Below are 24965 nucleotides of genomic sequence, written 5' to 3' on the forward strand. Positions count from 1 at the left end.
GGCCAACTCACAACCGATTACGCGGACCTCCATATGACAAACGTTGGAATGTGCGAATGGCAAATGCGCTTCACCCAATTGGTGCGTTTTCTCGTTAATGTTAAGTAGGGGAAAATGTTTGTCCAATCACTGTCGAGATTTTGGCGTCCTTGTAATAATTTTAACAAAATCCGCCCCGTTTCCGATGTTTGCCGAGGATAGCCGATGTGGATTTCTTCCCTCAAAGCAAAAAATAAAAAAAAAAGTCTGTTCCCCGGTTCGTCTCGCTGTGGGTGAGCCTGGGCGCTAAGAAAGGAGGCTCACAACCGAGGCCCGTTCAAATGTCCACGAAACAAACTCTTATTGTCGAATCACAGTGTATTGTTACAACAAAACACCGTGTATTGGACTTTTGGTTTTGGATTTTTTCCATCAACGTCGACGTTCGGGATTTCCACCATCGACACTTTGGGATTTCATGGGACTTGGTCGAAAGCCTCGGACTCGCCTGAATACGAAGGCCCGACGCCGCATGGGACAGGCGGCATGCCGAGTAGGAAAATCCGGGAAAGCCTTCGGTGATTGCTAATTGTTGTCACGTCGCTGTATTTAGAATACTGATGTTTAAACGTTGCTCATTATGTTTGTTACACCAAGGACCGATCCCGATGATTGTTTTGATTCATTTTCACTATTTTAAAACGACTGACTTGGTCGCAGGCCTACATTTTGAAAACGGTTCTCGATTGTGACAAAAGTGTTGGCTAGCAAAATGTCGAATCTCTGTCATTTTAAACTTGTCATCGTCTTAATGAAATTCTAGTATGAAACACGTAAAGCGTATGTATTCTAACTGGTTAATTTAAATGGTGTTCGGATAAATGGTGTTCGGAATGTTCGCCTCAAGGCTATTACATTTTTTTTTTGTCGTGGGTCTCAAATGTTATGTTTTTAGACTGTTTGGCCTTTTCTTTGATCACGATTTTCCTTGCGGGAACATTTTTAAATGGTTAAGATCAGAGGTTAGCCTTCCGCATCACTGCTAGCTTCGCGCCGCTTCACGTTTCTAATTATCGTCATTATTGTTCCTTCGACTTGAATCGCATCGTGTTCTTGCCGCGTTTGAGTGACCCGAGTCGTCATATCACGTTAAAAGTACGACGCGATGTTTTTATTTCAACCAAAGGGCTCAGCTGACTTGGACGAGAGCTTCGTTGGAACTAGCTTAGCTGCGGGACAACATGGCGGAGTTAGCCGACAAACCGAAGGGAAAATGGAGCCCAGGGGATAACGTCGTCGTTAATGCCCCGCTTAGAAAGAAAGCCGCGCGCTTAAACGAGATTAATTCACACGGCCTATTTCACTTATAAATGAAGAATACGACTAACAAGGTGTAACGACAACGCTGTCGGGCCTTTATTTAGACGATTCCGGAATTGTTGTGGAATACAGAAGCCATTTTGCTAGCCAACTATTGTTAATGCATATTTGTCTGCTGTGGCAAGACGTACCTTTAAGCTATTTGCAAAAAACACGGTCGGCTAAAAGTAGGGATACATGTTTTCATTTAATCACATTTGCAGTGACGTTAAGCAGTCATTTATACATGGAACATATTTTCTACCCTTAAAAACACCAGATACAAAGAGAAAGGCAAATTGCGTGCCAGGGCCTGTTAAAATGAAAGTCGAAACTTATCCAAGTATGTAGTTAAAACTAAATTATTGATGCGTTGCTTCATGATGGGAAATACTTGACATATTCTGCTTCAACATCCCTCAAACCTTTCCAGAAAAAGGCCATGGATAGCACTATGCAAACCCTCAACTCTTAATTTAATCCTAGTGGCAAGCAAGGTTCCAAAGTGGGGAGTTAAAATTCAATCTACAACTTCCTAATCAGGTTAGTGTTTGAAATCACACAAGCAAGGGTTAGTTACAGGTTTTGTACTTATCAGGTTCATTCATATGTTTTCAAGCCATACATTCCACTCTGAATTTAAACAGGTATTGCCCAATTTTATCCCAGCATGTATGTTTATTTAACTTCTATGTGCTCAATCCTTTTGTACTCGCGTACAAGCTAATAATATATCTTGCTGTCAGTTTATTGAAGAAATGTTGTTTGTGAATGTCTTGATTCCGTCGCAAGGAGGACAGTGAACTCTTAAAATGTGCGTTAAACATTTTTGATGTTGAATTGCAACCAAAAGTTGTCACAATTGTTCCTCATTCTCTGTTTGAATAAAGACACTTGAACCAGCATCACTTGTCATAATCTTTCGGGAACTGGGAACGTTGCTGGAGATGAGAATTTTGTTGCCAACATCTCTCGGCTGTGTTTGACTTCCATTGCAGCAGGTACCGAAGGGTGCGATCGCCGAGCAGGGGCAGACTGAATCATTACTACATTTGCACATTACCGTCACTCGTCACCAATTCAGACGAGTATGACTTATGGTTAGTAATTGGAGTTTTCATGTTAAAGTGGATGTTTTAATGGTTACACGTTCCTTTGTACTTTTTCATACCAACCTTTTTTTTTTAATAGCATCACTTTCCTTATTGCCTTTCTACCTATATTTTACCAATACATTCCATATTTATCAATATCGTCTCACCTTGCTTTTGTACTACAGCGGTCACGCTACAAAACACCCAAATGGCTCAATAGTTCCCCCGCGTGTCTGTTTTTCTAAATGCAGCAATACCCAGCCCTTACGTAATACGAATGACGAAAGCGGAAGTGGGCGGTGTTTAGTCTTCAAGCTTGCGCCCTCTGCTGTTCCAATAAGGTTGCTGCACAAAGGGAGACATTGGAAGTAAAATGCGCCTTTTGAATGTCTTTTTCTGACGATAAGATAGGCTCAAACATTTTCAGGAAGCTGCTAACGAGAGGCTAACGCCGGAACCCCGTCCTCTGTTGAAAAGGGTACGTCGTGCGCACACACACACACACACACAGACGCACGCACTTGGCGTGCACACGACAACGTGGTGGCTGAATTCGTGTGCGTCACAGTGTAGAAATGTCCGAGTAGCAGCGTTGTTGTTCGTCGTGACATGAAGTCATTGTGTAACCGGACTCGTGGTATTTTACATTTCCAATCCAAATTGCTAAGTCGTCACAACTCCTGTGAAAAGTGCGCATGCCCATAACGAGGGGGCGCTGTTGTCCCGGGATGTTGTCAGTCAGCGTGTTGACGGATGACCTTTGAAACATCAAATTGGGAGAGAGGGAAATCAATACCGCAAGGGGCGTTAATGAAAATTAAAGCATCACATTTAATGGAGCTCGTTATAGCTTTTTTCGTTGTGCCTTGTGATTAACTTAAATAGGCCTCTCGCCCAACGTCTTCCTTTTCACTCCAATTAGGACAAACGGTATCGAAATGGATGATTTTCTTGTTTGCTTAATCTGATTTTGCACATCCGGGTGTGTTTCACAATAAAAGTGAGTGACGTCGTTGGAGGCACGCGCCCTCTTTCTACGAACCTCCGTCTCTTTTTTTTTTTCTCAGCCCATTTGGGGGCAGTCGAAAATGTTTCATGCTAAAAAGGCCAGCTACCTAAATTCAAGTGGCGTTCAGCTTTTTGTACACTTGCTTTTAGACTGTCTCCCAATTTGTGCCGTTCTGCAAGTGTTTATTTTGGGTGACGTCAGCGCAGGGCCGCCGCCATCTGTCCTCCAGTCTTTCTTTCCCTTTATCACCGTCGTGCCTCATCACACCGTTTTCCAAAGGTTCATCGATTTGAGACATTCTTTCCCCATGCCCTCATTCACTGGACTTCAAGCGGCTTTTACGGAGACTGTCGCTCGAATTTATCCGCCAATATGTCATCTTAAGTTTTGATACGTTGTCAGACGCTCGTGTCAAACGTGATGGTGCCGTAATTCCCCACTCAAATACAAAGTGGTCTTGCTGCCTCTAACAACATGGCTGCGTAAAGAGAGTCAGTGTTGGCGAGTCAGAGATTTGCTCGCTATTTTTAGCCACGTCTTTGGCCGGGCTAATGACTTTTTAAGAAAGAAAAAGTTGCAAATCGTTAGATAGAAGGAAGTCTGTCGTGCTGAACATTTCCATCCATCGTGGATAATTTTACAGTCAATATAGAAAACCTCTCAGGCCTTTCTATGTTTCTATTTTATAACGTTGCTCATAATGATGGTACTCAAAGAGCAAAGTATTTACTAGCTTTCTAGCCAAAATGTCGAGCGTAAGAGCCACGAGTTTAGTTGCTGACTTTGTCGGAGTTGTCCCCGAGGGGGCTTGACGTGAATGCGCGCCAAAGCGGAGCCAAAAAGACGGCGGCCTCCAAAGTACAGGCCGTCCTGAAACAGGAAGCGCACGCGGCCACTTCCTCCCCGAGCAAAACAAGCCGCCGGCGCCCCTCCCTTTGCGGGCCCGTCCGTCCTTGTCAATGGTGCACATGTGCCGCACGCTTTGCCCCTTCCTCGGCGCCGCCGCCGCCGCCATGTCCTATCTCTTCGGCCCTCCGCCCCGCCCCTCCGGTTTTCTCTGCCAGCCTGCCGGAGTAGCTGCCTGGAGATGAAGGAGCTAATTAATTTGATTTAGGCTGTGGAAAAAGCAGCCGTCCGTCCCTTGTCCCTCCTCCACTTTGTATCGAGCCCCCCCCCCCCCCCCCCCAAACACACACACACACACACACACACACACACACACATTTTATTTTCCACCTATCCTTCCCAGTCTCCTCTCGGATTGCCCGCGCTTACACAAGCAGCCGTTCGCCGCCAACCGATTGTGTTCTGTGCGGCTGCCATTTGACACGCCGCTCGAGGTTTAGTAGAAGTCCGCAGCGACTGCCGGGCGGCCTCGTTAAAAACCCGCGCGGGCTCTTGACATCTCATTAAAGGATTCCTGTGTTGTCTTTGCAGGTCAGGCCCACCGTCTGCAGCATCCGGCATGCAAACTCCTCAAGTGATGCCAAGAAAGGTGAGAATTTTTATTTTGCAGGCTAACGAGCTAGCCTTCCATTTTTGTTTTTGATTGCATTTGTCCCAATTAGCCAATCGCAAATCTCTGGGAAAAGAAAATCACTGCCCTACTTTAGTATAAAAGTATGGCTTTGGTGCCATCTTTTATTATGTTGGTACCAAGGAACTAAGTTGAAATGAGTTGAGGAGCTTCATCCCGGGGATTCTGTTTGCACTGTTTTCATATTTTTATTTTAACATGACAATATGATGACAGTCCAACCCCAAAACAAATACTGAAAGGACAAAGTAATGTAAAACAGTCAAAGGTTCTGCCTGAAGTGAAGATTACCTGGCCAAAATGAAATTCTTTTATTCGTTATGTATTTAATAAAAAAAAAAACATCCGATTAATCGGGTATCGGAATTACATTTTGCCAAATATCAGTCGGCCTAAAGAATTCCTATCAATCGGGCCCCACAAAAAACACCACTGTGAATTTCTTATAAGTAAAAATGGTAACACATAGCATTAAAAAAAACAGCATCTTAACTTTTGTCCGCCACATAACCAGCAAACACACAAACGTTTTTCTTTTTCCTGTTTTTCCTTTTTTTTGGTTTACTGATGGCTGGCAAAGCAGCACGATGGTCCATACCCGTCCCCAACTGGCATTGCCCCCCCCCCCCTTCCCCACTGCAAAAAACAAACAAAAAAACACCATGATTCGATGAAGTGTGGTGCCGCCATCTAGTGGTGGGGGTCAGAAGCGCACCCAGTACAGTGAATATTATTTTAAAACAGAAAATTTAAACATTTTTGAAGATGTTTTCCTACCACTGCATTGTAAAGTGGATATTGAAGGCTTAGAATTAAAACACAAATGCATATTTGAAACTAAGGAAGCCACCGAAGATGCACAAAACAATCTTCTGTCCATGTTTCCTGAAATCAAAGGAGGCGCGCGAGAGTTAACGTTTGTCCTCGGCACCCTCGCATTTTTGCGGCGCGGCGTCCGCCAAGCAGCTGCCTCGGCCCGCAAAAGGCGGCGCCGCCGCCGCCGCTTCCTCTTGAAGAGAGCGCTGACATTGGAGGCCTTTCAAAGCTTTGGGCCCTCCCACTTGTCAAGCGCGTCCAAGTCAGCCAGAGAGCGGCTTAGTCATCCGCTCTCCTCTGCAGGTCACCGAGGACGTGCGCTGCCGACACTCCGCCGCTCTTGCGAGACACGTCCGCTGCCTGAAACAAAACGTGTTGATGCATTGCAGCGTTTGCACTTGAGCTTTTTTTTTTTTTTTTGCTGAAGAGCTGAGAAGTGACCAGCCTGCGCAAATCGCTTGCCACCTTCATCACGTCGTAGACAAACGTTTGCGGCAGAAGGCCGGGAAGGGAAGCGCGTCTGCATTACATTCCGGCCGTGGAGCCTCCTGCGGAGAGTTTGTTTTCCTCGCGGTTTGGTGGATTTTCTCCGGCCGCTCCGGCTTCCCCCCACATTCCAAAAATACATTCACCTCCGAAGACTCTGATTTGCCATTGTAGGAATTTGACTTTTTTTTCATTTATTTTTTTATTTTTAGGAATTTGACTTCACGAGCGCCCTTAACGATCTTGACTTTTTATTTTTCCCTTTAGTTTTTTTTTTTTTTTTAATTGGCCTGTGCCAATTCCAATAATCGACCAATACTTTTCAGAAATATGTCATGAATAAATAAACACTTCCGACGACAAATACATGAATGTTTGGCAGGACATTTGATTGTTTGACCGCTATAATCATACAGCCAATTTAATATCGGCCAATGTAGTCAGACGGCCGATTAATCGATCGGGCCCCATAGTCTCTAACCTGGAGCACGTAAGACTTCTCAAATTGGGCCAGATGTGTTTACACGCTGTTCTATTTTTATGGTGTTGCTCTTCAGCCTTGACTTTTTTTTTTTTTTTTTTTTTAACTCTCTCGCTCCGTCCGCACTGGCCTTCGCACGAGGAAAAAGCTTTGACCTCCACAGTGCCCTTGTGGTGATACATGACGTCATGTGATTATTAATAGGCCACGTCGTATACCGTAAAGTAGCCGATGATGTTTTTCCCGCTGTTGAATATAGTTGCAGAATGTAACCATGATTATAAAAGAAAAAAAACAAAACTAATCCCAATGAATAAAAGAACATATTTTCTGATCTTTTACTTCCTCCAACAAAAAAGATCAGAATTACTAGCAGAACATTATTATTATTATTGTGGAAGATTTGCTAACCACTTTAGCACCATGCAGCTTTGTAAGAATTGAAAAAATAAAATAAAAATGTAAGAACCTAAAAAAAAAAAAAACCTTTCAGACTTTTAAATGTGTTTTTGGCCACTTTTCCTCACTTTGCAGACCATTATAAATATATTAACTCAAAATACATTTCTGAAAGTTTCTATCTGTGGTGCGGCCTTGGCAAGCAGTCCAGCTCCACATTTTCAGAGAAAATGGCTTCCTGCTAGCCTCTGTCTTTTTCATTTCATTTCATTTTTTTTTTTTTTTTTTTTTTGGAGCTGGGGTGCTGTTATTTTTCCTTTGGACGTTCAGATGTCGCTTGGAAGCACAGTATGAAAAGCCGTGATCACGTTAGGGCCAAAGAGCCATGAATAGGGGCGGCCGGACGACGGGGGCGCTCTGAATGGCCGAGCTGATGGCGAGCACGCGTGTGGACTTGGCGCACACACACACACACACACACACGCACACACACACACACACACACACACACACACACACACACACACACACACACACACACATCCTAAAGCTATTGTCTTTGCCACCAGGCACGCCGCTTCTTACAAACTTCTTGCTTTCTTCTCGGGCTGGCTCTTTCCACCGAGATGTAATTCTTTGTCACGTGAAACCGCGCTGGAGTGAATGAGTTGGCGGTGGGTGGTAACAGGGTGCGGGGGGGGGTAAAAAAAAAAAAAAAGTTTGTCCTCCGACTCCCGAGAGCCGCCAGAGAGGTCATAGGAACAACACCCAATCCCGGAGCGGTTCCCATGGCGACCAGTGTGGCAGCTCACAATGAGGGTGAGAGCGAGAGAGAGAGTGATGAAAGGGAGTGAGAGGGAAAGGGCAGGAGGCGAGCGGCCGGCCGGCCGGCCGGCGTCAGGATTCAGTTGGTGGATTCGAGGGGGGGGGGGGGGCGGGGGGGCTCAAAGGGACAAGCAGCGGTACGCCGACACAACATATTTGAACGGGTTTACGGCTCACATTCTTTCCTCGTTTTGATAAATCGCTCTTTGCGAGACATCTTAGCTGACAGTTGATGATGATCCTGACGTAATGCTGCAATGCAAGTGGGTGTGCTGCTCCTCCTACTATGCCTTCCTTGGCCACTGGGAGGCGCTACTCTGTCATACAGTCTTGCAGACAAAGAGGAAGAATTAGATTTCTACTCCCCAATAGGTTACTGTAATATTTGTCAGTTTTACGGTGGAATTTTGATTTAAACGATTCATTTGGCTAAGCTGGAGCACTTTTTTCATGATCTAAAAAAAAATTATTACAACAATTGACTGCTGACCTATTCTTCTGGCCAATGTTCTGATCGCTAATTATCTTGCATCTGCGTCAGTCAGGTCAAATTTTAGGTCGCCGTTAGCATAATTTTAACCTATTGGCGCCTTACCCGAAAAAAATTGTTGGATATTTTCAACTGAAACTTGGCAGCCAATCGGAATCAACGATGCAACGCACACACCTTTTTTTTAAAATTCTCATTGCGTTGAAGTGACTCAGCGTTTTGGGAAATCTTGTCACACCGCGACTTTGAATTGTTGTAGAAATGCTAACTGTTAGCATGTCATTTGGGATTTTCAGCTTCCGAGCCGTGATCGGTTGCCGCTTCAGACATGGCAACTGTGATGTCATTTTCAGTTGACAGCGAAATGGCCGCCCCCTGGGCTGGATGAATTTGGCCTATTTCTTTCATATTTTCACACAAATGAAACATGAATCTGAATACTGTGTTTCAACCAGTTGGGCTGCACAGAATATATTACAAAGAAATTTTGAGGGTTGACTTTCCCCTTTAAGCTAGCAGTGCTAACTGTTTCTTCGCCAATCTAGTTTGCTTGTTTTCACGCCACCTGTGTTTTTTTTTTTTTGGGGGGGGGGGTTATGCTTAGTTTGACAGTAAGCTCCTGGCGCGAATGCACTTTTTGGATGAATCGTGTCAAACTGCTGCTCCTTGTCAAGTTGAGTTTACTTGCGCCGTTGCTTAATTCAGGGCTCACCACTTCCTGGTGGCTCGCTCTTCCAACACACCTGCGTGAATGGTCAACCGAGTACACGCCGGCCTGCGACCGAGCGGCGACCTCGTAGGCCGCCTCTTCCTGGACTTTCCTTATTTGATCATTTAATAGATGTCCGCCACTCAACCTCAACCTGGCCATTTAACGCATCCAATTACTTTGGAGCCTCGCCACCCCACCCCACCTCCCGTCCACCCGCCCCTTCGCCAACTTTCGCTTGGCTTCACAAGCGCATTCCCATCCGCCATTTGCCTGCCGCCACTTTGTCCTCCCTCTGTCTCTCTCTCTCTCTCTCTCTCTCTGTCTCTCCTCCTCTCTCTCTTTCTTTCCCGCTCCGTCTGTTCGTCCGTCCACCCGTCCTCGTGCCTGGGGTCTGCGACTTGGCTCAGTTCCTGTTTGTTTTCAGCCATTTTGGGGACTCGCCACGCTCGTGACAAACTGCTTAAATGGCGTCCTCGCGGCTCGCTCTGCCTCTCCCTCCCTCACCCTATCATTGGGCTTTGTGTATATAAAGTAGTGTGTGCGTGCGTGTGTGTGTGTGTGCGTGTGTGTGTGTGTGTGTGTGTGTGTGTGTGTGTGTGTGTGGAGGGATAAAGGGAACAACACTTCCAAATAAAAAGAAGATTGGATTCAGTTGGGTGGGGTGTGCGGAAAGGAGGTTTTTTTTTGGGGGGGGGGGGGTCACTTGCAGGGGGGGGGCAATTGGGAAAAAGACTCCGTGTGGTGTGTGAGGTAAAACCTGGAGCGTGAAAAAGAGAGAGAGAGGGCAAGTTGGAGTGTGAGAATCGCTCCTGCCCTCTGTCTTCATACGCCGCCGCCTGTGTACTCTCTCTCTCTCTCTCTCCCTCTCTCGCTCTCTTGCCTTCCCTCCCTTCCTCTCTCTCGACTACAGACGGACGGGGGAGAGTGAGTGAGTGAGCGAGCGAGAGAGAGAGAGAGAGAGAGGAGCGCGGGGGAGAGGACACATCGCAGCAGAGATGCAGCAGGAGGCTTTCCGAGGTACGTTGTGTTCTATGCTGGCCCAGAGAGCGCGAATAAGCGGAAGAGAGGCCGCCTTGTCTTGTCAGCCCACCCCTCGCTTGCCTTTCCTGCTTTTCCGCGCGTCAAAGCGTCAGGGGGGTGTCTGCCGTTTTGTGTTTATTTGTCGCCTTGCGTGCGTCGGGGCGTGAGCGCTGGTGGGTGTGTGTGCGCGGACGGCGATTGGAGCCCGTGCGTGCTGGCGCGCGCTCCGGCCTTATTCTTGCGTGCGTGCGTGCGTGCGTGCGCGCGGGCATGTAGCAAGGCCTTCGTCGCCCTCATCCTCGGCCTCTGTCGCACTTTTTTTTTTTTTTTTTTTTTTTTTTTTTTTTTCCGAGGGCGGGCGCTGAAAGTTTTGGATCGCTCCGAGCTTGGCCGCGTCTCGTCTCGGCGTGAGGGACTGACAGGTCAGAATGAGCGTGAAACGGACTGGGTGGTGGGACAACCCCCCCCCCCCCTCTCTCTCTCTTTCTCTCTCTCTCTCTCTTCCCTCCACGGCCACATGTCTTTCCGTTGAGTGTTCCTGTGGCTTGTTTTGGTTGCGCATGTGTCCTCCATTTTAGCTGGCTGTTGTTGTGCTGGAGGTTGTTGGAGGGCATATTGATGTTTTTTCCAAAACAGACCGGCATCAGCTGCCAACCACTCGGCATTCCACGGTTTCCATGGTTTCCGAGCACCACCCCCCCCCCCCCCCCTCCCTCATTAACGTATGGAAAGTATGATGCGGGAACGCCGTAGGGAGCGAGGACAGAGGGAAGATGAGAGGTTGTGTTTTGGTGCTCAGGACTTGTGAAACTTTTTGGGTCCGGCAACCGCGTCATAATGGAAAGGCCCCGTGAAGTTATGATTATTATGAAATTGCTGCTTTCTACCTTACATCATTTCTTGTCAGCTTTTTCATTTTTTTCACTCCTCAAATTCCAGTTGTTTGGCACAATACACAGGTTATAAAACAAACACATTCTTACCTGTTTTTTTTTTTTTTTATATTACTCATAATCCGGCCTTTCTACAAACCGTTAATCAGCTCTTTTGTCAACGCTCAGTATTTCATCAATTTGCTGCCGTCTTCAAAAGCAGAAAACAAAACATTTGAAATGATTTTAAGATATTAAAAAAAAACGTTTTCATGGGTTTCAGTTGGAAACAAAAGTGGCCACAATAGAGCCAAATATTGATTTTGTTTAATAGCTAAAGTTGAACAAATTACAAAAAGAGGCCATTTAAAAAAAAAAAAAATGGATACCATGATGATTAGACATTATTATGAGACATGATCGTTTATTATGGAATAGTTTTAGGGCTTTTGGGACCCAGGAACTGTCATGGCAGCCGCTCGTGGCCTTCAAGCAAATTTGTGCTGGTGCCAACTTGGTCAGATTTTGCTGCTACTTGCATTCGCTGATACTAAGAATGTTGGCGGACAGTTATTTTGTACATAATTGTTTTTTTTATTTTTACTTGCATATGGGGAACGAGCGCCCCAGTTGGCAATGTTGCTTCTCAGCTTGAGAGGGAAACGCTGATTGATATCAGTGTGATGAGGAGCTGCTGTGGGCCACTCATGCTCGCTGATGTCACGTGCGCCACATTAGGCTCCGCCTCTTAAAGGCACGTAGCTCCACTCCTCAGTGTGTGCATTATTGTTGGTATTATTCATGCTTGATGTTGGTGTTCAAATAAGTGCGCAATTTATTTTGAAGTGTTCAAAGTTCAAGGAAAGAAATTAATTTTTTTATTAATTGGAGGATTAGAACGTCTGGACCGTATAGTGAGGACCATGTTTATTGTTGTTGCTATTTTTTAAGCGAAAATTCTGACAACCAGTTAATTGGATGTTTATTATTTTTTGAATTATATAATTAATAAAAGAACTTCTTTTGGCATCCCTTAACGCTTATAACAACGAAGGTATTAATTGCTGGCCAAACATTTGACTTTTGACAATATTTTTTTCTAAAGCCTCCATCTCACTAAGTAGCAAAGGTTAGCAAGGCTCTCCGTACGACCTGGATATATGTATTTTTTTGGGGCAGCCTTCGTTGCAGGTCGCAAACAACCACAAAGACGTTGGTCAGATACTCGCCAACAGTTGGCAACGTTTTTTTTTTTCTTCTTGAGACAAAACTGTTTGCAAGCTTTTGGGAAACCTGACAAAATTGCAGCAATGGCTTTGTGCTCAACCAGATAAGGCCTCTAAGTATCGCCTTGGAAACGACCTCAGAAAGGTCACGAGTGTCTCCTCGGGCTTTTCAAAGATGTCGGCTGGAGTTGGCGGAACGGTCCGTTTTGCTGCGTGAGCGGGAGGGCCGCCATCTCGTCCCGTTCCGCTTGGCGGTGGGGGCTTGTGTGGAGTTGAGCAGCCATTCTTCACGCGCTCCTCTTCACAGACGACCAACCGGCGCTTTGATTTGGGCCCCTCCGGCCAGCCCTCACGGGGGAGAAAGCCCGAGCGACACCTTCCCCGTCGCGCACGCTCCCGGCCGCCAGCTGGAGAGGCGAGGCGAGGCGAGGCCCCCGCATTCCTCCCCGCAGGCGGGCTGGCGGGCGGCTGGCTGGGCACTCCCCTCCACCCCTCGTGCACGCACCAAAGACGGCAGACAGGCTAGGCATTATGCTGCTCCATCGCAACTTTGATTTCCGGGATAATGGATGTTTGCGGCCGGCCGTTTGGCCGAGACGTCACGTCCGCACTTGCGAGCGCACGTTGCGCAACGGCGCTTATTCCCTGAAGTTGCTTCTGTGGAAAAGCTCCATATTCAACTCACAAGCTGAGGGAAAAGTGTGGCAACTCAAGTTAAAGCATGTTTTCTTTTGGTGAAAGGCTTCGAGGTACAACCAAATGATGATGAATTAAAATTGAAAATCATTACTGGAAAGTGTAGTACATGGAATGTCCTCTAAAAAGAGCTTGATCAACAATAACCCAATTAAATGATCTGAAATGATATTATTATAATTCATATTATTATAAATGAATATTTTTTTTACAAAAAACAGCTTGATTAAAAATAAGCAAATTAAATTATTACTAAAAATCATTATTATTATTATTATAAATGATTATTTTTTGTACAAAGAAATCCATTTTAGGAGGTTGTTTTCTCGGGTAAGAAAAGTTGCTTCAAATTGACCCAAGTCACGTCAGAACACGAAAAACTGGAGAAATACCAAGGGCTGAAGGAAGAACTGGGGAAAATGCGGAGCGTTAGGGCTCACAGTAATAGGCAACAGGGGCGCTAATGATAGGGGGGCTTTCTAGGGGCAGTACACCCCCCTCATGCTAGATGGATGGCTCCGGCAGGAACGGCATCGTGCAGAACCTGCGCAGAACCCTCAAAGCTCCCAAGACTCGGGCGGAGGAAACAATGATTCATTTTTCAAATAATCATCTGATTAATTGGCGCGGCTGAACGACAAAGCTTTCAAATCAATACATAGGTCGATGTAAACATTGATTACGTCTTTGTGGGACCGGAGGGCCGCCAGACGCCGGTGTCGTGCCGCTGCCTTCGCTCGGCGCCCGCGTGCGTCACAGGCAGATGAAAAAATAGCCGCGGAGTGGGTGCGAAGGGGAGGGGAGCGTTGCACGCATTTTCCCGGCGCGGGCGTCAGATGAGACGCTGACATTTTTAGCCGAGCGCCGTCTCTCGCCGAATCCGCCCACTCGGAGACGACCGGGGCGCTCGCTCGCCTTCAGGGATTTCCCGAGCGGCGGAAAGCCATTTCGGCATTTAGTCCGTCGCCTTCATACCGGGTACCAAGATTGGCGTGCTAGCTCATCAGCCAAAAAGCTGCGGCGAAGGCGTCGCGACTGCAGATGAGCCCATGGCGGCGCTTCGCGTCAGGTCGCACTCGGGCGCAGGTGACAAGTGCGGCCAAGCGGGGCCGACTTTGTCGACGTCTAGCCTGCGGGGTTTGCGTGCGTGCGTGCACACGGTTGTCGTGCGCGAGTGTTTGTATGCCGAGAGGCTCCTCCCCTTTCTTCATCCTCTACCACATGGAGCCCTGCCCTATACGGCGACTTGGCCATTTTGTACCCCTGGCGAGCGTCTCACGAGCCGAAGCTCAACGCTTTGGAATCGGCAGTTATTTTTTTCAACGAGAAAAATCCACACAGCAAATTTTTCTTCAGTAATTATATTGAATCCAAATGCGGCACATTACGACTCGGTCCTGACCGATGAATCGGCTCTTTTAGACTCGGCGATTTTTCTCTCTCTTGTAAGGGTAAATAAGTTTGAAAGGACAACATTTTGAAAAACAGTCAAATGTTCCGCCTTGAATGCAAATTTTTCAAGCCTCACATCATAGCACGGGATTGTTTGCATTCATTTCCCAAAACGTGCTTGTCTTAAAACAATGCCAATATGATTGATTTTTTTCTTATATATGTACTTGGCCCTTTATTATGGAATGTATTGTAATTAGGGCTGGGCATTGAATCCAAATTGAATCATGATTTGGATTTTGGGTCCTCACGATCTAAAAAAACGATTAACTTGCCGATTGTAATTTTCGACTCAAAATGCACCCTGTGCCTGACAAATGTAATTTTTTTTTCATTTAGCTATGACTCCAAGATACTTTACATTTCTTGTTTAATTTGTAGTTGATCTTTCAAGCTTGATCTAAATGTGAGTTTTGGACTAATTGTGTTTGCTCATTTCAACATCAATGGGGGGGAAAAAAAAAAAAAACGGTGCTTATGACATTTTCCATGATGCTAATCATGCGACGGGGGGTGACGTCATGGGATGAGTGAAGGACGCGACGCGTACGCCATAACGACGCCTATGGAGGCTTTAGGGAATGTGAGCCTGCCAGCCAGCACTTGCTCGCTCGCTCGCTCGCCTTTCTCCGGCTGCCTTTTTGTGTCAGCCGTTGCCTCTCTGTCGCTCTCTCTCTCTCTCTCTCTCGCTCGCTCGCTCTCTCGCTCGCTCGCCTTCCTCTTCCCTCTGCAATAACAGTGCTGACCTACTTTCTGCTTGTTCAGTGCTGCCTGTGGAATTTTACAGCGGCCTGCCTCCCTGGCCGCCTTGCCGCTTGAAAACGCAGGCAGCAAAGCATGACTGAGGATTTTTGTCTCCTGGCGTCATTTGCGCTCTTACGCAGGCTGCGACGCCTCTCAGCAAATCAGCACTTTTCCAAATTGGCCCTCTCCAAGACGTCATCGAGCGCGACGTCGCTAGGCCCGGCGGGCTCACGCGTGGCGCTCGGCTGCGGTTAGATGGAAAAATGCAAAGTGGCTTGTTGTCTGGCGTTCTATCCGGTCACGGAAGGCGGGCGAGCGGGCGGGTGGGACAAACGTCAGCTGTGCGGCGGTGGCCGGAAGTAACCCAGCGCAACGGCTTCAGTCCATTTGTCAAGTACTTGAAGATGGCTTTTAATGACGACCTACATTTGGACGATATCACGAAATCCAATTTTCCCAAAACATTTTTTGGGCCCACACAGCATCAATTGAATGGTCGCGGAGATGCTTCTTTCAGCTTGGCCACTAAGGGGCAGTGTAGGACTGACAAACCGACTCGTTTCTCAGCTCATCAGTACGACACTAATATTCACCGCTCTTTGAAAGAGTTTTGAAGCCTTTTGGGGAATTTTATAGGTTGCTATGGGGAAAAAAAATAGCTGATAGCATAAATGTGAGGCTAGTGCTTGGTAGCTCTTCATTTTTTTTTTTTTTCTTGTCATGTAAAGTTGTAGCTGTTTACGCAAGTATCACTACTTCTACACGAATACAAAGCGTGAGTACTTCTGCCGCTGTTCAACTCGGTCTCCCTCCCTTTTCATCGTTGCTGGCAAATAGTTAAATTCTTATCCGGCAGATACGAAGCCCTTCCAGGAATGTCCAACAAGGCCGGAGTGGAAAGAGAACGTGACTGTTTTTAGTAGCGATAGGGTCGTTGAGCCGAATCGATATGGAGTCACGATTCAAATGGGCGGGGAAGTTACTCATTTATTTTCCGCTTCTTCTTTCAAGGTGTATTTAAAGTTGAGTTATGGTAATTGAACAAATACAAAGTTTGGAAATCAGTTAAATGATCATATTTACTAGATGTAACTTCAATAGTGATTAAAAAAAACAACAACTATTTTTTGACTATTTTTTTTGCCATAATTGCTCAGCTGTGACTCTGGTGGTACCTTCAATTTTGGCCATTTTTTTCCCCTTTTAGAGGGGCTCTCTAAACTCCCCCAAAAAGTATATATATATATCCATATATGGATGGATGAATGGATAGATGGATGGTGGATGGACGGATGGATGGAGGAACGAATGAATGGATTCAACAATTGTTTCTGAACAACTTTTTCCTCCCGCTGTTCCTTGCGTGCGAGCATTGGACACTCGTGGACAGTATCGAGGCCTCTGTCAGTATGTTAATTAATGTTTACGTTGAAATATCAGTTGCACGATGCCGGTTTCGTTTCGTTGCGTCGAGCGTTTTGTATTTGTACCTCAAGCCTAATTTTTTATTTATTTTTTTTCTTCAGAATTCGGGTGCTGGTCATGGTGTCCGGGGTGAAGGAGTGGGACCCCCTCCACGTGGGTCTGATTCACTCTCCTCTGAGTGAGCGACACCTGGCTTCCGGGTTAGCGCCTCCCTGCTCCTTCACACATTGTGTCGCCAAGGACGCCACTTGCCACCGCCAGAGTCAGTGCCAGACGCCTTTCACTCGAGTAAGCGCACAAGTCTTTCAGCCGCCCGGTGGCTCAAACTGGGCCAAACCAGACGCTCGAGGGGAACTCCGCCAGCTGGAGATGAAGGGGAAAAGGCAGTGCGGTCGAGGAGAAGCCATGGAGGACAGGCTGGAAAGCGTGACGGACGGACCTAAGAATGCAAAAATCACCTTAAGCTTCCCAGTCAGCGCCGGGCCCCTCCCGACCTCGTTGACGTCATCGGGCTTTTGCCGTAACGCCGCGTCATCCTCTTCCCCGCACAGACGCCGGCCTTCCTCGAAGAGCTCCGACGAGGGGTCTCTATGGAAACTGGACTCCACCATGGACGTAAAGCACAGACCTTTCAAGCCCCCGAGGCGCGACAGTTCTCCGTCCTCCTCGCCCTCCTCCTCCTCATCCCCCATGAGCGCCGCTCACGCACTCATCAGGAAGGATCTCAAATCCCCGCCTCCGCTCAAGTGCTCCAAACTCTCCCCGGAGACGCACTTTCACAAGACGGCGCCCGGATCTTCCAGCTCCTCTTCGGGGGGCTCCTCTTCGGGGGGCAGCGGCGACGGGTGGGACGAAAGACACAAGTTGGCCAACGGCAGCGCTTTGCCCTCGCAAACGGCCCAGATCCTCTTTAGCCTGGGCGCCTCGGCCTACCAGAGGGGGGGCGGCGGCGGCGGCGGCGGGGACGCCGAGCGGAAGGAGAAAATAACGGGCCGGCCGGCCGCTAAGCTGGGGAGCCCTCACGGACCCAGCCTGCACCCGCCTACGCTCCACCTCCCGCCCCCCCTGCCGCCGCCCCCTCCTCCCCCGTCCGAGGGGCTGACCGCACCCCCACACTCCTCCTCCTACTCCCCCGGCGAAATCCTCAAGCCGGAGCTGATTTGCGGGGTGTGCCACCGGCTCTTCAGCTCAGCCTCCTCTCTCACTGTCCACATGCGGCTGCACCGCGGAAGCCGCGCCCTCGGCTGCCGCTTCTGCGGCAAAGTCTTCATCCACAGCAAGCGACTGCAGTCTCACGAGGCCTCGTGCAGAGCGCCGGGCCTGCCTTCCAGACTGGGCCCGTCTCTCGCCGTGCGGCCCAAGGAGGAGCCGCCCGAGGAGGGCCAAGCGCCGGCCGAGGGCGGCGACGCAGACGCCGACCAGGCCAGGCCAGAGAGAAAAGCGGCCGGCCTGCTGGCGCGCATCCAAGGCGGCGGCGGCAACGACGACGGCGGCGACGCAGCGGCGGCGGAGGCCGGCGAGCTCCTGGCCGGCGACGAGAGCCATTTCGTGAAGGTGGTGGACGGCAACGTCATCTACTTCTGCTCCGTGTGCGAGCGCTCCTACATGACGCTGTCCAGCCTTAAGCGTCACTCCAACGTGCACTCGTGGCGGCGCAGGTACCCGTGCCATTACTGCGACAAAGTCTTTGCGCTGGCCGAGTACCGCACAAAACACGAGGTGTGGCACACGGGGGAGCGCCGCTACCAGTGCATCTTCTGCTGGGACGCCTTTGCTACCTACTACAATCTGAAAACTCACCAGAAGACCATCCACGGCATCAATCCCAGTCTCATCTCCAGCGAGAAGACGGCCAACGGCGGCTACAAGCAGAAGGCAAACGCCCTCAAGCTCTACCGCCTCCTTCCCATGCGCTCGCAGAAAAGACCGTACAAGACTTACAGCGACTCCCTGCATAACGGACTGCTGATGTCATCGGCCGACGCCCCTCCCCTCCCCCTGCCCGGCCTGGGCTGCGCTCTGGGACCGGGAGACCTACAAGGTTTCATCAGCGGCGTCAAGCCCGACCCCGACGGCTTTTCCGATGACGTCGCGGCCGCCGACCGCCCCGCCTCGCCGCCCTTTGCTCAAACCGACTCGGCCCGGCCTGAAAAACACGACGACGAGGACGAGGCCCGTGACTCGGATCCGCCTCGAAGCGGCTCCAAAATATCCAGCGGCGGCAAAAGCAAAAGCCTCAAAGCCGCGAGAGGCGCCGAGCCGAGCGGCACGCCCTCCGTCATCACGTACGGACACGCCAAAGCCTCGGTCATCGTTCACGGAGCCGCCGTGTCGTCTTCCGTCATTGTCCACAGCAAGCAGGTCTCCCCTGGAAGTGAACGAAACCAGAACCCTGAAATCAACGCCAGTCAGAGCTCCCACAAGGGCGGCGGCGGCGCCAAGTCGTCCAAGAGACAACGGGACGGCTCGGACGGCCGCAGAAAGCGCTCCCGAGACGGCTCCGATCCGACGAGGCGGGATACCGAGTCGGACGGCGGCTCCTTTTTGAAGTCCAGAAAGTCCCTGGGCAAGAACGAGCCGTCAAAGTCGAAGCAGCCGTCGCCGTCGGCGGTCAAAGAGACGGGCCCGCTGTGCCAGATCACCGTACGTATCGGCGAGGAGGCCATCGTCAAGCGCAGCATCTCCGAGACCGACCTTCGCCGATCTCCTCCCAAAAGCAAGAAAGGCGAGGCGTCTTCGCATCACCACAAACATCACGGCCACCGGCGAGCCAGCCGGGCGCAGGAAGAAGAAAGCAAGGAGGAGGCGGCGGTGGCGGAAAACTCCTCCGACGAGTCCAGGGAGTACAACTTTCGCCAAAAGGTCCGCGAGCAGGACAGCGACCACGACGCCGAGGACAACCTGTGGCGACCGTACTACTCCTACAAGCCCAAGAAAAAGAGCCAGGCGCAGCTGCAGAGGTTCAAAAGCTGGCAGCGAAAGCTCAAGTTTAAGCGGGCTCTGCGGCTCAAGAGGAGAGCGGAAAAGCTGAGAAAGCGGGCCAAAAAGGACACGGACAATTCGCAAGATGACGACAAGCCGGCAGGGGACGGAAGAGAAGCCAAGCAAGCTAAGCCGGCTTGTCGTGAGCTCTCCGCCGCCGCTGCCGCCGCACCTTCGCCGAAGGACCCTCTCGCCGCCGTCGTTCCTTCGGCACCCAAAAAGCGGCCCTGGAGCGACGCCGACGCGGCCGAGTGCGCCACGTGCGGCTGCTGGTTCTCCAGCTCCGGCAAGCGGGACCAACACGAACTCAGTCACCTTCTGGAGTTCATGTGCCTGTTCTGCCGAGCCACGTTCCCCTCAAGGGACAAATTGGAAGACCACCAGAGGATCCAGCACCCCAAGCCCGCCGACACGCCCTCAGCACCCGCCAAAGTGGCCGACGCGCCCAAAGCCGAGGGCGGCGACCAGAAGGACGACCACGTCACCTCCAGTCCGTCTCGCCTGAGCAGGAGAGCCTTGTCGCGGCACACCTGCCCGCAGTGTCACAAAGTGTGCAAGACGTCCTCCGCGCTCAATCGCCACGTCCGACGTCACGAGCTCAGCACTTCTCCGGAGAGGGAAAAGGAAGAGGACGTCCCGGCGCCCCAAACCGCAGCCGTGAGCAGAGAGGCCGTCTCAGAGAAAGGCCAAGTCGTCTCGGTCATCAGCTACTCCACAGCAGAACCTCCTAAAACTGACCAACCTTCGTCGTCACCGGACCGTCGCGGCGAGCAACATCAGCAGGCGGGGACCGCCGACGAGCCCCAGGTGGCCGAGCGCGCCTACCCGGAACTCCAGAAGAAGCCCAGCCCAAAGACGAGCGAGATCCCGGCTAACCCGGCGCCGGTCGAAACCCGGCTGGCCCAGCCCCCCGCGCTCCAAAGCGTGCTGGTCATGAACAGAAGCGAATGTTTGGACTACCGCACCCCGGGCAAACGGAGCCTGGACAGAATGGCGAGCCCCGCGCGCAGCACGCCGGCCCCCGGCGCCTCGGCTAATGTGCCCGTGACGCCGCAGACTAGAATAACCGCGGCTGCTGCTCCTCCTGTTTCCATGGCGACCGATCGGCGATTGGTGACACGAGACGGGGTCATTATGGACAGAGAGAGGCAGGCTCCGTGCGCTACCTTTGCGCACGCCAGCTACAAGGAACCCCTCCTAGTCCAAGATGGCCGAGTCCGCTCCCTGTCCTGCAGTCCGTCGCCCAACGAAGCACAAGACCTGACCATGTCCTCCATACTGGCTCGAGAGAGGGAGATGGAGAGACAAAGACTACGAAAGCTGGAGAAACAGCGGGAAAGAGGGAAAGACCCGGAGAGGGTCCAGCACACCAGTCGACACGAACACACCCCAGCGGACCAAAAAGCTCTGTTAGTCCCCAAGGAGGAGCCTTTGAGTCCCGTGCCATCCCCACAACACGTCCCCACCACCACCACCACCACCACCACGAATGGACCCCAGTCGCACAGGCGCACTCCAAAGTCCCCCTGCCGCCCTGGACTCTTAGCCGCGGCCAAGCAGCAGGTCCAAGAACTGGAGCGGCTCACGTTGTCCGGCGTGGGAGAACGTCCCTCCGCCCAGGCTCTCCTTCTCCCGCGGCCACCCAAAGCGCCTGAACCCGAGAGCCGGGACACTTCCAGCTTGCACGTGGAAGCGGCGCCGGTGTGCTATCCGGTCCAGGAGTACCCGCTGCCCCTGATCGTGCCGGACGCCTACCAGCCCGCCAAGAAGCAAGAAGACAACCTGCTGGTGTCCTCCTACCCCGCCGGAGCGCTCCCCTTCGGCCCTCTGGGAAAGATGATGGTCCCGAACGGCGCCGACTTGGCCAAGCTGCCCTTCTATCCGGACCCGTACCAGCTCCTCTACGGGTCCCAGCTTCTGGCCTACCCGTACAACGTGGCGGCTCTTCCCGTGGCCCTCAACATGATGGCGCCCGGCGCGGACAAGGTGGAGCCTCTGCCCTTTCTGCCGGCCATCTTTAACTACGCCGCCGGCGCGGGGCCCTACGTGGCTGGCACGCCGCACCCCCTGGTGGCCAACCCCAGCTTCTACGCCGCCGGCAAGAAGCAACGTGACGGCAGTGGCAAGAAACCATAGGACGCCGCCGCGCCGAGTAGAAAGAAGGATCGGACCGGGGAGGGAAGGCTTGGCCAATGTTCCAGTGACGTAGCATCACCTCCTCCCTCCTTGCCTCCCTCCCTCCCTCGCTCCCTCCCCCCCATCTTTGTTCCCTGCTGTTTTGCCGTAGTGTGCCGTAGTTCTAGAACTATTATCTCAAATATCCGAATAACAACTGCGGTCAGGGTGCATTTTTTGTTTTGTTTTTTTTGTTTTTGTTTTGCGAGAGCGAATCGACTCAAAGCCAGTTATATGCACTACTTACAAAAAAGTTGGGTGGCGGCGAAATTTCGCATTTGAACGTCGGATGCCAGAGGCTCACCCAAAGGCGATTTTTGTGAGTAGTCAACCTTCGGCAGTTACGGGCGGCGAGCTCGGCAGATATCGAGGACGGTTCGCGCCGCGCCGAACGCGGCCCGACCCCGACACACGGCATTCCTTCCTTCTCTCGTGGGCGGGCGTATAGAAGGGATACGTCGTCCGGAAGCGTGTACGACGAGCGCTCTGGACACGCCCGTGCGACTGACGACACTGTTGGACGTGTATAGCATCGTTTCAACCTTTTTTTTTTTTTTTTGTGCACAAAAACTAGTCACGTAGTGGTCACTCCAAGGGGGGCACTTGTAGCTGCTTTGGATATGTAGCTGGTCACTGGGTTAACAAATGCAGGCTGGTAAAACTATTGCACTTCCCTTCTTCATCTCATTTCCCTAACACGAGAGAGGAAATAAAAGGCCCCGCCCCCAATCCTCCCCACCCCTCCCCTTTTGGAGTAGATGGACAAAAAAAACGAAATGGATTCAGGGTATTGAGTTATTTCTAGGCTTGGAAAAATGAGGTTGAGCTCAACAGCCAAAGCGATGCCTGGACCCCCCCTGCCCCTCCCCCGCCCCCACGTGGTTCTGTTATCTCTTGTATCTTCAATGATGTTGCTGGTTAAGCCCCGCCCCCTCCCTCTTGCTGAGGGGCGGGGGGGGCCTGAACCTCAAAATATGAATGTAAATTTGAATCACACGGTCAATGAAGTACAGCTGTGTTCTGCGAGACGACGACAAATCCTTTTGAGCATTTCTTCGACATCTTTGAGATCCAATTCAAGGTCCACACGTACACGTTCTTGCTCTTTGCCCTCACTTTGAACAATTCAGCACACTAGTAAAGCGACTCGTAATATTTTCCCCACATTCTTTTCATACGTTTTCAAAATATTTCATTTTTTTGACAATTGAATAGCTTTAAAGTTTGAGTTTTCAGCCCATTTTATTATTTATTTCTTTTGTTTCACACGTTAGCAAAACATAAGACAAAGAGAATGACGTTCAAAAAAATGGGCTGATTTTTTTTTGCCATGTTTTTGGCCAATTTATTTATTTTTATACATCAAGAGATGAAGATGACGTTTAAACCACCCCCCCTCCCTAAAAAAACCCAACATAAAATCTATAAATGTTTGGGAACGTCACTAGTCGTAAAACTAGCAGTTGTCAACTATTGCACAATTTTACAGCGCCCCAACATCACCCTTAAAATCATTTTTCCATTTGCCGGTATTCTTTATCATCACAGCGAATGGTAGGAATGAGTCAAGATGCAAAATATAAATAGTATAATTGAAATGCAGTCAAATAACTGCGCTCTTATGATCATTGTTTTCCAAAATCGTGTTCTTGCACTGTACGCACTTTTAGACACTTTAGTAAGCTATTTTGATTTCTTTATTTTGCTTTGAATTACATTTTGTGAAGCGTTATGTCGTTGATGAAATTTGCTATCATCGGTGAATCCAATCTTTTTTTTTTTTTTTTTAAACCACCCGTCGGTACTGGGAAACATTTTTCAAATCTCATTAAGCCCCTGCCCCTTTTGGATCCCCGAGTCACGTGACTTGGACGGCGGATCTTAAACTGGATTTCGAGGATACGGACGAGATGCTCAAACGGCTTTTTTTTTTTACGAGACACGGTTTCAGTTGGTTGGTTTTTTTGTTTGTTTGTTTGTTTCATACACGTAACCTATTACAGAACAATATAAGAGTCTGGTATGCGTATATACAAACCGTAGTGCTAGCAACACGTCAGTTCCACGAAAGCATGAGCGCCACTTGCTTCCTAACCGTCTCTACGCTCGGCAAATCTTGACACTGTGCGCACAGCTTTTTTTGTTTCTTTTTTTCTCGTTCCCGTCTCAATCTTCCCTATCAGTCTAGTTTGGTTCTGAGTTGGCCCAACTCCACCGGGTGTTTTTGTTTTTTTTTTGTCAGGGGTGAGCGGTTAAGCGATGAGGAAAAACCAAAAGTCACAAAGTCAGCATATCCCTCGGATACTCGCAATACGGGCCACCTGTCGTTATTATTTTATTTGTTTTGTGTGCGTGTTACAAAGAAGAAGAAAAAAAAAAAACGAGAAAAAGGCTGTCCGTCTCCGAGGCAATATTCCAATCCATTCCTGTAGCTGTGTTTTTGGACCATGGTTTTCTTATGTCACACAGACCAAAAGCATGCCAATGGACTCGTATCGTAGTGACTGGACTGGAACCTGGTGGTGTTATACAACTCGTCTACTGTACGTTTTCGTTGAAATGAATGTGCCTCTGCTTTGATATTTAAATCATTATCTCCAGTTCAGATATCTGCCAGATTTCCCATGTTTAAGGTGCCTTGTTACGGCATAAGAAATTAGATTTGTAAATGAACGTTGTTTTTTTTTTCCGTTCCTTTAGATATCATTTGGAGATAGATCTGCCGGCTTTGTCCGCTATGAAGCTGTTCCTAGATGTAGGGGTGTGGCTAAATGTTTTTTTTTTGGGGGGGGTATCATATATCATGTCTAGGGTAATACTGTGCCATAGAGAGCCCTCAAAATATGTCAGTTATTTTTGGGGGAAAGAAAAAAAAAACAGATGTTTTATGTTGCCTGAGGACTTTGTCTTTAGATTTGATACAAAGGCTCGTAGCCTCAGCTCTCCCAAAGTCTGTAGTCTCCTTTCCCCGTAACTCTTCTTGACCCCCGATTGCCCGCCCCCCCCCCCCCCTCTTCTGTCTCTTTGCTGCAATCAAACAAAATAAAGTATTAACCTGATGACCCAATGATATTGTATAGTTATGTTAATCTTCCGTGCGTTTCACTCCTACACTGCCGTTGACGAGAATAAACGTCAAACATCACTGCCATTGACGAGAATTGACCTCCGACATCACTTTGTACT

General features: G+C 49.5%; 1 protein-coding gene across 3 annotated transcripts; it reads left to right on the forward strand.

Moving 5' to 3' along the window:
- The first annotated feature begins 2709 nt into the window (after positions 1-2709).
- Positions 2710-24846, forward strand: zbtb4 (zinc finger and BTB domain containing 4). 3 transcript variants are annotated; one of them, XM_049753212.2, is made up of 4 exons: positions 2710-2910; positions 4879-4936; positions 10098-10204; positions 16724-24846. In XM_049753212.2, exon 4 carries the CDS (start codon positions 16740-16742, stop codon positions 21738-21740), a length of 5001 nt encoding a protein of 1666 aa, XP_049609169.1. In that variant the 5' UTR covers positions 2710-2910; positions 4879-4936; positions 10098-10204; positions 16724-16739; the 3' UTR covers positions 21741-24846. The 3 variants fall into 3 exon arrangements, with proteins under 3 accessions (XP_049609169.1, XP_049609159.1, XP_049609180.1); XM_049753202.2 differs by lacking the exon at positions 10098-10204; XM_049753223.2 differs by lacking the exons at positions 2710-2910; positions 4879-4936; positions 10098-10204 and adding an exon at positions 10215-10629.
- The last annotated feature ends 119 nt before the right edge of the window (positions 24847-24965 follow it).

The sequence above is a fragment of the Syngnathus scovelli genome, chromosome 1 (assembly GCF_024217435.2).
Source record: "Syngnathus scovelli strain Florida chromosome 1, RoL_Ssco_1.2, whole genome shotgun sequence".
NCBI lineage: Eukaryota > Metazoa > Chordata > Actinopteri > Syngnathiformes > Syngnathidae > Syngnathus > Syngnathus scovelli.

Coding starts and splice junctions, on each gene's coding strand:
- zbtb4 (XM_049753212.2), top strand. CDS start 16,740: ATGGTGTCCGGGGTGAAGGAGTGGGACCCCCTCCACGTGGGTCTGATT.